The sequence below is a fragment of the Oreochromis aureus genome, linkage group 19, assembly GCF_013358895.1.
Source record: "Oreochromis aureus strain Israel breed Guangdong linkage group 19, ZZ_aureus, whole genome shotgun sequence".
Classification (NCBI taxonomy): Eukaryota; Metazoa; Chordata; class Actinopteri; order Cichliformes; family Cichlidae; genus Oreochromis; species Oreochromis aureus.
This window is the reverse complement of record NC_052960.1, coordinates 3,304,351-3,320,838: the sequence shown is the minus strand read 5'-3', so window position 1 is coordinate 3,320,838 and position 16,488 is coordinate 3,304,351. Positions and strand designations below refer to the sequence as shown.

The 16,488-nt window shown below is 40.0% G+C and overlaps 1 protein-coding gene across 3 annotated transcripts in view; it reads right to left on the bottom strand.

Annotated features, from left to right (window-relative positions):
- The window catches only part of ralgapa2 (Ral GTPase activating protein catalytic subunit alpha 2), a 99,056-nt gene extending 85,441 nt beyond the window's left edge, over positions 1–13,615 (bottom strand). Inside the window, exon 1 of one of the 3 annotated variants that reach the window (XM_039603125.1) lies at positions 13,286–13,615. In XM_039603125.1, coding sequence (XP_039459059.1) covers positions 13,286–13,391 — 106 coding nt within the window. In that variant the 5' untranslated portion in view covers positions 13,392–13,615. The remainder of the gene's footprint in view (positions 1–13,285) is intronic. The other 2 variants (XM_031728077.2, XM_031728076.2) reach the window with 2 other exon arrangements.
- Positions 13,616–16,488: the final 2,873 nt, after the last annotated feature.

Sequence of the window (16,488 nt, the reverse complement as noted above, 5' to 3'; positions counted from 1 at the left end):
TTTTATCGGTTTTCAGCGTTATTTTGTTATCGTTTTTATCGTTAACTCGGTTTTCCTGGGTCTTTTCACGTGTGTTATGAATCAATCTTTTTTTCGGTACCGGCACTAGTTTTATTTTGTTGTATTTATCCGCGACACCTTATTGCCGGTCCGTGAAAATATTGTCGGGCATAAACCGGTCCGTGGCGCAAAAAGGGGACCGCTGGTTTAATGTGAGTTCAGAGACTATCCACATTATTTTAAAAATGATAGTTCTTATCCACATTTGTATAACATCATTCCCCTAATTCCACTCTTCCAATCACTTCCAAAAAAAGGTTTTTATTATTTGGCTCAATGAGAGTCTGTGTCTGGTACACCGTGAGTCTATGGGCTGTAGTAACATCACAAGCTTTTAAAAACTGAGCTTTTAGGACATGCTGCATATGAATGCTGCTAATGAAAAGCTGAGAATCACCTCTGATTATTTTTAGGGGCTTGTTTATATTAAATAAAACATACGAAGCATTACAACATGGTAAAAAGTCAACAGTCATAGTGGAAGCAGGGCTGATACGTTATCATTTAGAAGAGAAACGCCACTTTAATGACAAGAACATACACCAGTTAGTGCACATCAGAAATCTAAAGGTATACTTTTTTTCCCTATTATAGGTTATGTACAGAATATAAGACAAACCTGTCCCTGTACATTATTATTAGTTAGTAAAACTGTACAGAATATATTTGAAATGAGATTAAAAGGACAGGCATTGGGGCAAACCATCAAAAAAAAAAAAAAATGGTTTGCCCCAAACCCCAAAGAGGATGGTAGGTGCCCACTTGACAACCCTAACTCTATGTGTTATCCTAAACCACAGTCACCTCTGAGCACAAGAAGAATGAAGGAATTATTCACTGCTTTCCCAGTACCTTTGAAAACATGGAAGAAGTGCAGACGCACAATCTTTAACTTGGATTCAGCACATTGGTTTTAACATGTCTTGTGTATAATAAACAGTAAGAACTTGACCTTACAAAATAAAAGTGCCCTGAGATGAAACTGTGTGTACTTAAGAGCTCTGTGGATAAAATACAATACAAAAAAAGTCTTCATATCAAACAGATTATATTAGAAAATCATGTACCTGTGTATGTAAGACGGAGAAAGAAAAGAAAATAATTCTGTAACAATTCATCACTAAATGCCTCTAAATTAAATATTATTGGCTGCTTCATATGTTTATGGTGCTGGGTGAATTTCATACATCAAGCTGCTGTGATACTAGTCTGCACTCTCCAGCAGTGGGTAGAAAATCACCAACTAGCCACTGAAGCATGACCAGCAGACAAAGAGGCCTGAAGCCTAAAAAGCTGACAGTCATCGGCCTTCCAGTACTACAGTTCAGATAAAGAGTCTAGTTGCGATTGGGAGTGCATACAATCCCTGCTTCTAACAGACCTACTGTCCAGACTACATGGAGAGGGTTAATGCATTAAAATTCAGTAATGAGAATGCTCTAATATCTGATCACACTGGCAGCTACTAATGGTCTGCTAAGCCATTAATGATTTACAGAATGAGAGGAAATTTATTTCTTATGCTTGCTACATCAGGACTTGCTTTTTATGAAAGAAATGCATTAAATGAAAGAATGAAATTGTTCAATAGCGTCCAGCAATGTGAGAAGATATCCAGCAAGACCCTTCAACTCTGTGGTCTTCATCAACATCATCAGGTAACAGCATGTGGACAGAAAGCAACAAAACCTGCTCTCCAGATCCCAGGAATGCTGGGAATAACTCTGTATCCTCCGATTCCAACAAAATAACTCAGTCCTTTGAATGACACGCCTCCATCTGCTCGCGTCAAAAACATGAAATGAAATGATAATGAAATGCAATCAGCCAAATAATGAGATAGGAAGGCAATGCATGGTAGCATGGAGATACAACACAGGAATTAGTGTTGAATTCATCAAGAATCATACTGAGTAAAAATGCTCTAACTCTGGCAGTGGCAACATGACTGGTGATAGACATGCTTATATGATTTATGAAACTGCTGATCTGTTAGAAAGGTCTCACACACACGCCTCTAGGGTTTATTGAAAAAGTTCAAAAACACAATAAAAAGGGGTGAATGAAACACTTTTATTGGTGAAAAGAATAACTGGGGTGTGGCCAAACTGGTTTGAGCTGAGTTTCACAAACGTTCAAAGTGCACAACAAACTTTGAGACAGAGTCAAGAAACAACAAGATCACATCTAGCTGGGTATCTGTAGGCCGAGGGCAGAAATCTAAGGCTACACACACACACACACACGACAGTTGAAGAGTGGAAATTGTGCCTTGGTCTGATATATCTCAATATCTGCTGAAACGCACAATTTAGTGTCAACTGCATAAATCTAGAGAGCTAAACTTCCTTCAAACGTCAAATGCCGAGTTCATGCCACAGGTGGTATTTTGTTCCTTCCAGCAACTGTTTATTTTCTGATAAAGTGCCCAATACGGCTTCATACTCACATAAAGCCTTTGGTTGCATAAAATGCAGTAAAAATGACTTGTGGGGATCACCAAATCAGCCCTATTGTTAAACAAACAACTGCATGAACACTCTTCTAAATGGTGCTGACAGTGATAACTTAATGATTCAGAGATCTGCAATCTTCTACAATGGAATTAATAAATACATGCCAAAAACACCAGCCATGCCAGGTTTGGCTTGGATGACACAGTTCTCCATTGTGATGTTTCCTCTTAACTGTCAGGAAAGGGCAGATGTTCCGCCCCTGTGTAAAAGGACCAGCTGCAAAACAACAATATGCAGCCAGAGCTAAGAGTCAACAGCCGTTAAACACAGTATCTTCTCAAAATGTTCAGTCTAATATTATCAGCTCGTCCTCGTGTCTAAAAAAAATAAAAAATAAATAAAAAATGACAGATTATACCTTTACTTTCTGATCTTTGACAGCACTGTTATCTGATAATTCATATCATCATCATCATCATTTTGACATCAATGAGGCTTCCTTACATCTCACTGTGACTTCTAGGACAAAGAGACCGAGAGCTGCTATGGTGAGAGTGGTTGGAAATACCCCAAACAGTGTTCAAGTGTTATCTAACACTTTTGCACATCCTTTGATGCATAACCTTTTCAAATAAGGTGGAAAAATGAAAAGCAGTCACCCGCTGGGTAAAGCAGCACAGTCTTAAGTTTTAGCCGAATAATTGGTGTGCTCTTCCGCTGTTTGCTCTTCTAATGCAGGGCTGTTGCTTGCTAGTCTGATTAAGCTAGGTTTTCCCTGCAAGTACCAAAAGAGTGAGCATACTCGGCAAGCAGGTGGAGGTCATCTTGTCAGATGAAGGCGATGGGCCACTCTGCCGACGACTCCTGTTTAAAGTTAATCAGCAGACAACACATCCAATAAAAACTGACATTTAGTGTAACAGGTTGTGTTAAACCACATTTAAGTCTCTGGGTAAATTCCAGTGTACGCCACTTATTTCAATTAAAGCTGAATCATTAGTATGCTACATCTTACACAAAAAAGCAGTCGAATCAAGCCTTTGATCAGACACACTCTAATTTGCATTAGTCCTGGGCTAGCTAGCACTGCAGGTGCACTATATTCTTGCCAAAAAGGAGATGAGAGAGAGAAAAGACTGATATGTGCCCTTGGATGAATGCTCACATTAGACACAGGACTCTTTAAGGGCCCCGGCACGGATGCCTGGAGGCTGCCAACACGTAGGAATACAGATATGGCATGCCAGCTAAAGGGGAAGGCGATAAATGCACTATGGATGGCATTATACTTCCCAAATTTAGAGTGACTGCAGGAGATTGATCATAATAAAGATAAGCCTGTTCCTTGAGGATTTCTTGAGAATATTCAGTTCTTTAACCAGTTCAAACATTTTTCATTTATTTTATTTTTGAATAATAATTACAAAAGTCAGCAGCAATACCATTAGCTATTCTACTCAAGTACCTTAGCTATAAAAATATTCCAATCAACAAAATCCATGTAAGTAAGAATATTATTACCGTTATCCTTCCAAAATAATGGAAACTCTATATGAATATGAAGCCAATTATGGGCACCACTTAAAATCTGTTTTTTCTGCTCCCCATCCTGCTCTCAGTGGATGTTTGCATGATGACAAGGCTACGATCCTCCACTAACAGACAGCATGATTCACAGAGCCGCCCTCTAACAGCCGCCCAAGTGCTATTTGATCATTCTTAGTCAAGTTAACTCAGTGAAAGTAGTGACAGTGTGATAGGTTTGTAGTTTAACCCGATTCGCTGGAACGTTGAAGACAATGTAATTACACAGCAAAGCAAGACACGAGTAGGCAACGTCCTTTATGTTTTACGTGCACGGGAGAGAACTGGACAGGCGCCGTTCCTTCGCTTGACCCCAGTTGCTCTCGTCCGCTCTCCCCTAACACTGCTCTTTTATTGTGGTTACATGAATATGCATAGGTTCATTAACATATGACATCTTACATAGGTATACATGTGAACAAAGAATACCTTGTGTGTGTGTCTATGTGTGTATATGTGTGGGGTCAAGATGTGACCCCTTGAAGACTCCCCAAAGCTGGTGCCAGGAGTCTAGCGGTTCATCTAAACAAAAGGGTCTTATGCTTAACCAGATACAGAGAAGGTGTCCTCCTATACCATAAAACAATAAGACAAGGCACGGCCTCTCCCATGCTCCCCGAGTGCTCTGGAATGCACACAACGTGTCTCTGCAGACTACTAAGGATCAAACTTCCTATCACTACACAATCGATTATATACTTCTAAGCATATGGCATAAATATTTCTAAGCATAAATGACAATCAACAATACAAAACCCTAACACAGTGTGTCTCAAACAGTTATCATGGCTGCTACCAGTGGTTACAATAATTAGTTACAGTAATTACATATGTCAGGCAGGAAATCCAAAGTGTGGAATCATTTTGAGAGAGTGGAAGAAAACCCTAACAGGGTGACATACTAAGTTTGCACGCAAACAGTCCTCTTATGTGTTGACAGGCATCAAACATGACATTTGAAACATGTAAGTGGACCAACATGAGCCAAGTCTTTCTATTCAACATGCTTTAACGTTGAATAGAAAAACTTGGCAGTTGTTACACTGCATTCAGAAAAAAATACTGCTTCCATGGGTGCTGGTAACATTTATTTTGAAAAGCTTGGTGTCGAGGGGACATTTTTCTTTATAATGTGGTACGACCTTTAGAATATTATTTAACAATGTCTGTCTAAGCAATGGAAGTGAACCCATTTGTGCTCCACCCAAAGTAAATACTGACATAATAAAATATTTTTGTCAACAAATGCTGCTAATCAAAGGGAAGTCAGGGGCAGCCTTAATGCAGTGCTGATGGAAACTTACTATTAAGGTATGCAACAACACTCAAATACCTTTGGAGCAAACCAAAGATATAAAGTCCGTGTGCAGAGTTTGCATGTTTTACACTTAGTTATGAATGAGTTAAAAACAATCTTAAGGCAGAAAACAAAGGAGAGACCTGCTGCTGTTAGTCGGTTTCATGTAAGTGTAAGGTTAACAGATTTCAACCATTTCTAAAGTATCTCAGTAACTGCTAATAAGCCCAAGAGTATGCCAAGCTACTCTAACTTTCCTTGTGGCTATCTGTGCTAAAAAAAAAAAAAAAAAAAAAAGAAGCAACAAGTTAGTATGTAACTTCTTCTAAAAATATTCAATATATCTACAGTATCCACACCATCAATATGGGACACAACAAACACAGAGTCAATTATCAGTCCTAAAATTCCATGTTCATGAATGTAAATGAAGAAGAACGAAAAACAGGAAAACAGATCTACTGCAGAAAGTTCAACCACGGAAGGTTGATATTTGACCAAAGTGAAACAAGGTTAATCATAAATCTGCTGCAACCAGCAGAGAAGGACAAGTCTGTCACATGATGCAATAAGGAGCAATCAGTGTGAGGCACATTTGAGGCCTTGATAGCACACAGTGAACATTTGTGTTACTAAATGCGCTCCAGGCTTTGCCAATCCACAGATGTCAATCATAATTCGACGCTCGCTGGGACAGAATGATTTTCCTTATCAGGGGGTCTATTAGAGCCATTTGTTTTAGTACTGACAAGACTCATCTTCTATGGATTGCTTCAGCCATTAAAGCTTTTATTTTGCAGCACTGGGCAAATGTACAAATGGTTGGCTGATTGTGAGCTTAGCTTAAGAAAATAAATAAAATATTTCCAAACTTTATGTTTATGGTTGAAACAGTGATTTACTCATCATAATCTTAAAAACTTATGAAACTGGATTTTAGATACAAGATCCACAAAGCTGACATGCTCCAATATCAGAATATCCTCGCATTTGTCAGAGGCACTCACACCTTGCTGACTTGGATATTAACCAATGCTTCACTGATCAGTTGGTGGAACCATAAATAACATGGTGCTAGGGTAAAGCAACACTGCAAAGGCTGCCACACTCTCAAAGCATGAGCTATATTCATGGAAGACCATAAACTAAATATCATCAGGCTTGTCATAACGTTAAACATGTAACATGATGGCATGGATAAAAACTAGAGTCCTATTTAGACATATTATTTATGGTTGAAGGTGTAGAGCTTCATTAAATCAATCACAAGAATGAAACTGTGATGAAAAAGGACTTTCCTACAATCCCATCACTTTTGGTCCATGTCATTTCATTATGGTGCCACCATGCCAAACACTGCATGAATGCCTCTTGACTTGCAGTTAGTGTCTAGCTGTGTAACAGATTGGGGCCTATGAGTCTACAGAGAGCACAGTGTGAAGTGGTCATGCTAGAACTGGCAAAGCCTGACCTTATCCCAGTCTGAGCCCACACATTAGAGAGCAGCTTATCGCACAACTGAGCTGCTAAACTGGCAACTTTCACTCTTCCTCTCCACGCACCATCTTAACTTTTGTTGAGAGCTGTGGAAATGAAAGACCAAACTGAAACTAGCAGACAGGTAAAGACGCAACAACTAACCACAAGGCAAGGTCACATGAACACCTGCAACTGTGTAAACCCAAACAACCTTCATTATATTTATGGAGTTCTATTTTCATTGAATATCAATTTGTCAGCGACTATTTTTGAAACAAACACCAGCCTCACTTGTGCTTTACTCAAACTACTAATCTGATGGACTGTAAGCCAAACCTGAGTGTTTGTTTTTACTTGGCTTTAAAACTGCTTAAGATTAGCGGGAGCTTGTGCATTCAAAAAGGCAACATGAAATGTAAATCCACCCTGAGATCAGATCTCAATAACAGATGCTGCCACAGTAAAACACAGGGTCTAGTTTTAAGATTGGCCATTATAAAAACAGGAAAGGTCAACAGTGAAACCTGTCAAACTGGTTTTGCACTGGGTGAAACACAGAGATCACCCACAGCACAACACAGGGTTGTGGTGTTTTTCTCTCCATTTCATCAGCAGGGCTGTAGCTAAAAGGGGAGGAAAGGAATTCATTCAAAAGCATGTGATTTACACAGATCTTTGTATCTGAAATGTGGGCTCTGATAAACAGCAGTGATGGCAAAAAGAAAATAAAGCCAAGAACATTTCCAAAAGACTCAAAGAAATGGCCACAGTGCAACGAGTTTATTCTGATGGTGTATGAGAAACACCTGAAAACACAGACACAGGACACCCTAAAACTGTCATTACTACAGTATGGACGTACTTCAACATCAAATTAACACTAATAAGAGCCCTCCACTCCTACTGAGGTCCAGCACCATTTATAATGCGCAATAGCTAGTTTCTGTTTTATCGTGCCATGATTTGCAATTCTAATCACCCAGGGACTGCGGGATAGGACGTCTTTGTACTGCCAAATGCTTATCTTGACACTGCCACCAGTTTAGAAGCCACCAACATTAACAGCAGAAACAAGGGTGGAAACAAACTGTTCCTCTTATTACATCTACTTTTTAATCTTGTTCTTAAAGCCTGAAGCTCCTTGCCTACAGAGTTATTAATCTCTGATCTGTTCCAATGTAGCTAATGAATAAATAAATCATCATTCATTTACCAGAGTGACTCTGAGCAACTACTGGTCAAAACACTCGTTTTTCACCTTCCACCTGCTTTCTGTGTGTGGGCAGATAGCTCAGTCTTTATGTAGAACTGAAGCTTTTTCCCCAGCTTACCTTAGTTCCTTTATAACTTCTTTTAAAAAAGCTCTTCCACCGATTTATCTACAACAAATATGTGGATGAGGTTTTACATCCGTGTGCCCAGCAGCAACCTGTTAGATCATCATCCATTTTTCACACTGTAATAGGCTCACATGAGCCTTTTTGCAGATGTGGACAAAAACAAACCTGTTTTGCTGCTTTTACATTTTTGAGATCATGACAGTTACAATCCAGTCTCTTCTTTAAAGGATCGATTTTTAAGAAGTCTGGCTGTCTCTAGGGAGAGGGGCACTACTGCTTCTGTTAAATAGCCCCGAGAGACTGAAGCTGACACTTCCATTCGATCAACTGCACCATGATATACACATATTTGGGTTTTATTACTGACTCAAAGGGTACTTAAATCAGTGAAGCAGCACAGTAAGTAACAATAATATCTAGAAGTGACTATTTGATAACCTGCATGGCTAAGTTCTGTTTTGCTGCAGAAGAGTCGTCTACCTGTTGATGCCAGTAGCTGCTCCCATTCTTGATTGACAAGACTGTAAAAATGATAGACTTTATGAATGGAAATAGATCTTCCCCTCCTGTTGTACAGAGGGCAGCCTAAATAAACCATGTGGTTAATATGACCACCTTGGTAGATATCACTGCAATACAATAAATAATTAATTGATATCCATGACAGAGTTATAGTCCTGCTGACCCTATCAACTAATATAAAGCAGTTAAAAACATTCACCTTTATGAGCAAATATATTAAATAAAAATTAAACCGATAAAGTCTGCAACAATTTATAATATACAGTCAAATCAGGCAGCTTTACACTATTCCATGATTATACAGTGGATTGTGTTAGATATTCCTCATTTCTATTCTAAAGCATCTCTGCGCTTCTCTAATAAGGCATTTAGCACGTGCTAAGTATGTGCTAAGATGCTAAATGCCTAGACCATTATGAGAGTAGGTGCTGCTGTAGTAGGCAACACTGCAGAGCTGTTAAAGCTGCCATCTAATCTAAGCAGCACACAATGCTTCTGACATCGTTATATTAACAGTGTCACTGACAGGGAATTAACAATGATTTCTTTCTGCACACTTCTTCATTTATCTGGAAACCAGGTAAATGTTTTGGTTTACAAGTGGTCAGATTTATTTTACTTGTAACATTAAGGAGTCCATTTATGCCAATTAGTGTCAAAAAGCTTTAATCATCCATGATGACTTGGATACAAGTTTAGTTGGTTATAGCATGAAAATAAGAAACAAAACTCAAGACTGAAAGGTTAATGAAATCCTGAACGGACAGTTTAATATGACACTTGCATTGAACTGCACTACACTTTTTAAGTGTTGATATCCTGCCTACGCAGTGTGGGATAAAAGATGATAAGAGGCTGAACTTGTTCACAAGTCTAACCTGAGTGTTGTACAAATGGGGCAGAATCAGAAGTCAAGTGATCTCAGCCTTTACTTCAGCCACACAGAGGACCTTCTTGAGAGCACTTCCAGTGTTGTGCTCATTGTTCCCCCTGGTGCTTCAACTTGTGATTTCCTCCTCTAACAGCAGCACTTTCAGTTGACCCTGACCCACACAACAGCACACGAAGAAAGGCAGAGTGTAATGACACCATTTTCATTTTTTGTGAACGATCAGTACAGAGCTTCATTTTTTTCCCCAGGTTTTACCTTTGGTTGCAAACTTAAAAATACCAAGACCTACAACAAACACACCTGAGTGTTATCACTGGCAACACTTGTTCCGGTGCAGTTCACAAGCAGATTCCAGCTGAGCCTGTTTACACCAGCTGAAAAGTAAAGACAACAGCTAATTTACTCCTTCAGCCAAGGCACCCGGTCTCAAGTCCTCACAAACGAAAAGCTTTGAGTTAAACATTTACGAGCTTCAAATGCAGCAGCGTGACTCGTTTATAGCTGACTTGGCACTAAAAAAAAGAAATACCGCCCCGGGGATACAATGGGTATTCCTCCAGACAAACACTGTTGTTTACATTCATGTCAATGAAGGATTTCCTACACTTCCATCATCATACTCCAGGTCACTATGAACAACCTGGAGCACTGGGATGCACAGCGAGCACAGCAGGTGGGGGCCGAGGATGAGAAAGACTTTGCACAGAGAGAAGTCAAAGGAAAAGCGGCTGGTGCCACAAGTGTGTGAAGCAGTGAGTGATCAGGTGGTTTTGCTGGGTTCCTGTAATTAACAACCTCAGCCAAATGCAGCCAGGCATGACCAGCAAATTAACATGCAGCAGCTTTCACACTCTATCCCACAGATCGGCTCAGTGAGCAGAAAACCAATAGAGGGCCACTCTGAAAATAGCCCAGACCACAGATTGTCCTTTCAAGTACAATACTGCTGATAGTACCACTGATTTAACAAGCCTGTTTACCAAATTTCTGGTGTTGCAATGACATAAAGAGGTCAGATTTTGGATAACTTAATAGACAATAACCTTGAGAGAAGACGAGCGGGTTGAAAACTTCTGTGCAGAAATTAAAGGATTACTGAAAACATAAGAGTCATTAAAAAAAACAAACTGTGCCTTAATGGTATTTTCTCCTTGGGACATAGTAAATGAGTGTGGTAAACCCCAGCTGTGGACGGTTGAGTTTAAACATACAGGTTGTAAAGTTTAACAAGAAGCTACATATTAAATTTCCTCCCACCAAAAGCTGTTCCATCCTGCCACCTCTGGAAATGTCTTCTCTTGCCAGTGTTATGAATAATACATTTAAATATTTCAAAAAGATAAAACAGCGTGATCGGTGAAAGAAGGTAAGCTCTATCCAAGTCCCTGTCCTGCCCTGTCCTCCACCTCACCCCATCTCTCATCAAGCTTCCTGCCACACAGGAACCAGCAGAACCAGGAGGAAATCCTTCCTGAACTGCAAGCTCGGTGTAATCTGGGAATTTGGGGGACATTGCAACGTCGGCCCAAATATCAGCTGCTGGACAAACAGACTAGCCTTATCTTTAGCTGCACATGAGGGAAAGAAAAACACAGATGACAGCCAGAGCACTGCGCTGACCTCCACCTTGGCTGTACTAGTCTTGACATTGAAAGTTTGCTATGATAGAAAAAAACTTCAACCATATCAACTTCCCACAGCTTTGCTCAAGCTACAACTGTTAGGCTGACAGTGGCTGTTACAATCCTGCTGCAGTACTGGGAATCAATTAATTGGAGAACAAGTCACTATATGAAAAGGTTACAAGCAGGCACGTGTCAATGAACCAATGGTTTAAACCAGGGGTGGGCAATCTCAGTCCACGAGGGCGTCCACGAGGGTGTCCCTGCAGGTTTTAGATCTCACCTTGGGTCAACACACCTGAATCACATGATTAGTTCGTTACCAGGCCTCTGGAGAACTTCAGGACATGTTGAGGAGCTAATTTAGCCATTTAAATCAGCTGTGTTGGTTCGAGGACACATCTAAAACCTGCAGGGACACCGGCCCTCCCGGACTGAGATTGCCCACCCCTGGTTTAAACTCTAAACATGGCAAACGTGCTTGGACTTTCCTCTGAATTCCACTGCTACCCCAGACATACCAAGCTTTACCTAAAAGTGCTCTAACTAAAAGGAATTAGTGTTTACTGTAACTAAAACTTACCCAAATGAATCATCGTCTGTATTTTGGGACAATATGTAAAAAAGGTTTCCAATAATTTTCAAAGCTTTATGTAAAAAAAAAAAAAAAAAAATCTAAATGAAAACAAGAGAAGAAACTGTGTTTACTGCATCAGTTTTCCAGCTACTCTGGGGATATTACCATTAATCATCAAATAAAAACAAGAGAAAATTAACTGCCTAGATGTTCACCTCTGTGTAGTCCACGTCAAGAAATACACATACATGACCTACTTTGAATGATATTTCTGAAAGACATGATTTATTGCACTCAGAGTGAACAGACTGCAGTTTTTCTCCAGATCTCTTTGTTCCTCTCCACACTGACCTCGATTACTGACAAAGCACTGAGAATAACAGAAGAGCACCAGATATAGTACTACAGCATTCATGATGTTGTCAACAGAGTTCTGATAGGAGGCGACTGTAACATTTGACCTCCTTACCTCTAATACAACGTTTCAGTCCCAAATACGAGTAAACCAGTAATACACCAGTGATATTATCACCAGATATTAGCCTATCACATATATTTTTCAGTCAGTGGATGCGCTCTTCATTTATAAAAAAGGATGATGGTGCCTTCAAATTCCAACACTGCATTTATTTTTGTCTTTGATATGATTCGGCATGATAAAATGTACAACTTGCACGTCATCGATTGTGTTTAAATCAGTGTAGATTCAGCATTCACTTGTCATTATTACAGTTTATGAATGAACAAGCCGTGCAAACTCGGACCGTTTAACAGCGATTATGGACAGCACAGGTCAGGTGACTACCGAACACAGTCGTGTCTCTTTTTATTAACGCAGCGCAGGAAGACAACAGTTTTATGAGCCTCATAAATGCTGCACTTCCTTGTCCAGTGGATTAAAATAAATGACTGCTCTTGTGTAACACGTTTGTGTCATTATCAAGTGAAATTTCTCAAACAAGGTAGAGGCAAGTTGACTGAAACTCGGGAAGGTAACCTGCAGTGAGAAAGCCCTGTCCTCACTCCAAAAGTCCAAACAGAGACTTCAACCTGTGCGACTCGATGCTGAATGACGAAGCTTCAGATACGTGTTAAACACTCTGATGGCACAGGACCGAAGAGCAGCAAAGCCTGTGCTCGGCATCTGTTTCCCTGCATCAGTTAGCATTATTGGCTGGCTAGGTAGCCGCAGGGGAGCTAGCTTGTATTAGCTAACATCCATGCCTCATCACAGTGCGCCTTGTCTCATATTTTAAATGAACAAAGACTTTAAACAGCAGAGGGTACCGGCATAATACAGATGCATGTTACAGGTCAGCTGGCTGGACTGGCACTAAGCAGCCAGCTGACCTGACGCCTTGTTTGACGTTAGCCGTCGGCTGGTGCCAGCTAGCTAGCGCCACTTAGCTAAGCCTCGACGATGCAGCATCCAGCTCCCCGGTGACATTTCACTCACCTAACAGAGTCCGGAGGTGTTTGAACCGGGTAAACACATCCTTCTTTGGGTCCAGAACTTTCTGTGTAGATTTCTTGACGTCTCCATGCCCCCTTCGAGTGAACATTACGCTTTAAAATGCGACCGTGGAAGCTGAAATCACCTGTGTTTCACCATACACCGAGCCTCCCGTGTGACTGTCACTTTCCTCACTGCCACTCTGTGCTTGCTCGGTAAACAGCCGCCCGACGGCCGCTGGAGTCTCCTGTTTTAGTGGGTGTGTAAACACGGAAGCGCAGTCTAACGGAGGCGTGGTTAGACCTCATGAATACGCCTCCGTGTTTGTGTCTTTTACACCTTGCACCTCCAGCTTTGCTCTCCATCCCTGCTAGAAGTAAGGTTACTCATTTCTGTTTTCTCGGTTAAGAACAGACTTATTTAAACTCCACTGAGGAGTTTGTGTACTTTAATTTCAGAAACTGATAATAGTGGGCTTGAGTGCACTGTCCTGTCTAAAAGTTTGAGTATTGGCAGCAAGCTTTAGTTTAAAAATGGGACTGTGAGACTGTATACCTCTTTATTTTGATAAAAGGGGGTTGACATTGCTCCCAAGCGCCCTCTGGTGTCTAAGGTAAAACACGACAGTAGAGGAGCAGAGGATGGATATTCATGATACTATACACTAGATAAAAAGTGCTAAAAAGTGATTTCCAGTATTTTCCCCAAAATGATTGTCTGTATTTAAACTGTTGTAAATGATCTGTTAAACATGTCTTTCATGAATGATATTAAGACATTTTTAACCAGAAAGAACGGAAAGAAAATGTATTCTTTATTTTAATGTCATTCACATTAAAAATGTGTTTTACAAGAGATCCAACCAAGAGGAAATTGCAACAAGGATAATATCACAGTTCGGATTTTTTTTGTAGACTCATAAAGATACTTGCAAAAGAGGTAATTTCTTTATTTTTTTATATATGACCCCAGTCATAAATCCTGTTTCATAAATCACCTTTTGGCATAACAACAACAAAAACAAACAGACATGTGCTTGCAAATTAGAATTTGTTTCATGGAAATTACAGATAAAGTAGTGATTGCCCATTTTGTCCAACACAAGGTCATCACAGGTGAGTGAAGTATAATTTGTGAAGTGAAGTATAAAAGTATAATTGGGTTGAAAAACAAACCCAAACAAACAAAAACGAACTAAAATAATATGCTCTCGAAACACTAACTAAAATAAGATTTTGAATCACTAAAGCTAGAGAGGGACACGGTGCGTATGTTCACACATATTAAATAAAATAAACAAAAGTAATATCAAAACTATGGGACAAATGAAATCACCACTTTTTGAAGGACATAAACAAATCACAATTATGAGACACCCTCTCCTTTTTGGGATCATCACAGGGAATCACCTGGCTCCATCTCACCCTGTCCCTACCATCCTTCTCTGCCACACCAGCCTCCTTCACGACATCCATAAATCTTCTCTGAGGTCTTCCTCTTTTCCTCCCGCCGACCAGCTCCATTTTCAGCATCCTTTGTCTACTGTGTCCAGTATATGCTCTATCCCACCTCTGCACATGTCCTAACCATATCACCTCGCCTCTCCACCTTTGTTCCCAGAGTGCTCAACCTGAATTGTTCCTCTGACGTAGCCATTTCTTATCTTCTCCATCCTGGTCACACTCAATAAAAACCTTAACACTCGTCTTTTTGTCAGCTCCACCATCTTCAAACCAAACCTCATAGCAGGTCTCAGTACCATCATTTCAACCTTTCCCTTCACTCTTGTTGCTTTTCTTCTTTGTCTAACAGCCAAACATGCCTCAAATAAATTAATTGGAATTATTTTAATTAACGCTACATTTTTTCCAGATCAAGTAGAAATGGAAACACTCGATGTTGAGGGGAAAATGATGGCGTAATCTACAAAAACACCAAAATGAATACTTTTTTGCATCTCCTCTGGCTTTCATAACAGCCTGATTTTTTTGAGGCATGGATGGATTTCACTAATGAAAAGCAATATTCTGTATCAACCTGCTCTCTCAACCAGCTTTCCCAAATAGCGGCTGGCAGATCAGCTTTCCAGGATGGATACTCACTATGGAAATTTCCTTTTTCAATTTCCACCATAAATTTTCAATCAGACTCAGATCCAGACTGTTTGCTGCCCATGGCACTAAGTTGATATTAGCTGCCTTTCCTGAAGAAATGCTTTAACACGCTTTGCTCTGCAGCAAGATGCATTATGATCCTGAAAAATGGCTTCATTATCACCAAACCTACTTTCTATCAGATGAGAAAAATGTCCAACATGTAAGTGTGCTCCTGTGTGTATAGTGCTGAGTTAATGATGGTCATACCACCCGGTACTTTAGCTGATATGCAACCCCATGAGCCAGGAAATTTGTTCAGGTAGTCGTCTTTAAATGTTTCACACTGCAGATTTGTGATTTGGCATTGAACATCACTTTCATCCATGCTGCTCCCTGGCCCTCTATATATTGTTTTCTTCTTTTTAGGTCTTAATCTTGCTTTTTCTTTGGCGTCTCTGCACGTACATCCCAGTTCACTCAGTCGTTCATTTTTTACAGCTTCTCATTTTGTCTGGTAGTTTCACTTTTTGGAAAGAGACAGAATATCAACCAAAAGTCCCCCAAAAAACACATCACATAAAAGCTATAAACTGATATGGATTTGACCGAGTGAAATAAATATTTGATCCTTAAGGAAGTCATCACTTAGTGCCTGGTGGAGCAACCTTTGGTGGCGAGCACAGAGGTAAGACCTTTGCTGTAGTTGGTCACCAGGTTGGTAAATGATTGGTAAATGATTAATAATATTAATTATTTCCTCTGCTGTATATGTATGTATGCAGACACAAGCCTGCACTTTATCTCACTGTAGTTGGAAGCCTGGGAACACGTCAGAGGGTATATTCAAAATATTTAATGTCTTCCTGCAAACCCTCAGAGCTGAATTCACTAATTTTTAGAGTGAAGTTAAAAATGAGCCGAGGAACCCAACTTTCAGATTAAAAGGACTTGCATTTTTTGATATTCACACCCTGCTATGGTGACACTTAAAAAGAGAATGAAGGTATAACAGCTACACTGCTCATTCCAGCTGCTGCCACTTGACACTTTAAACTGGAGGTTTTGATGAATGAATATAAGAATACAAGGTAGTTTCAAAACAGCAAAGCT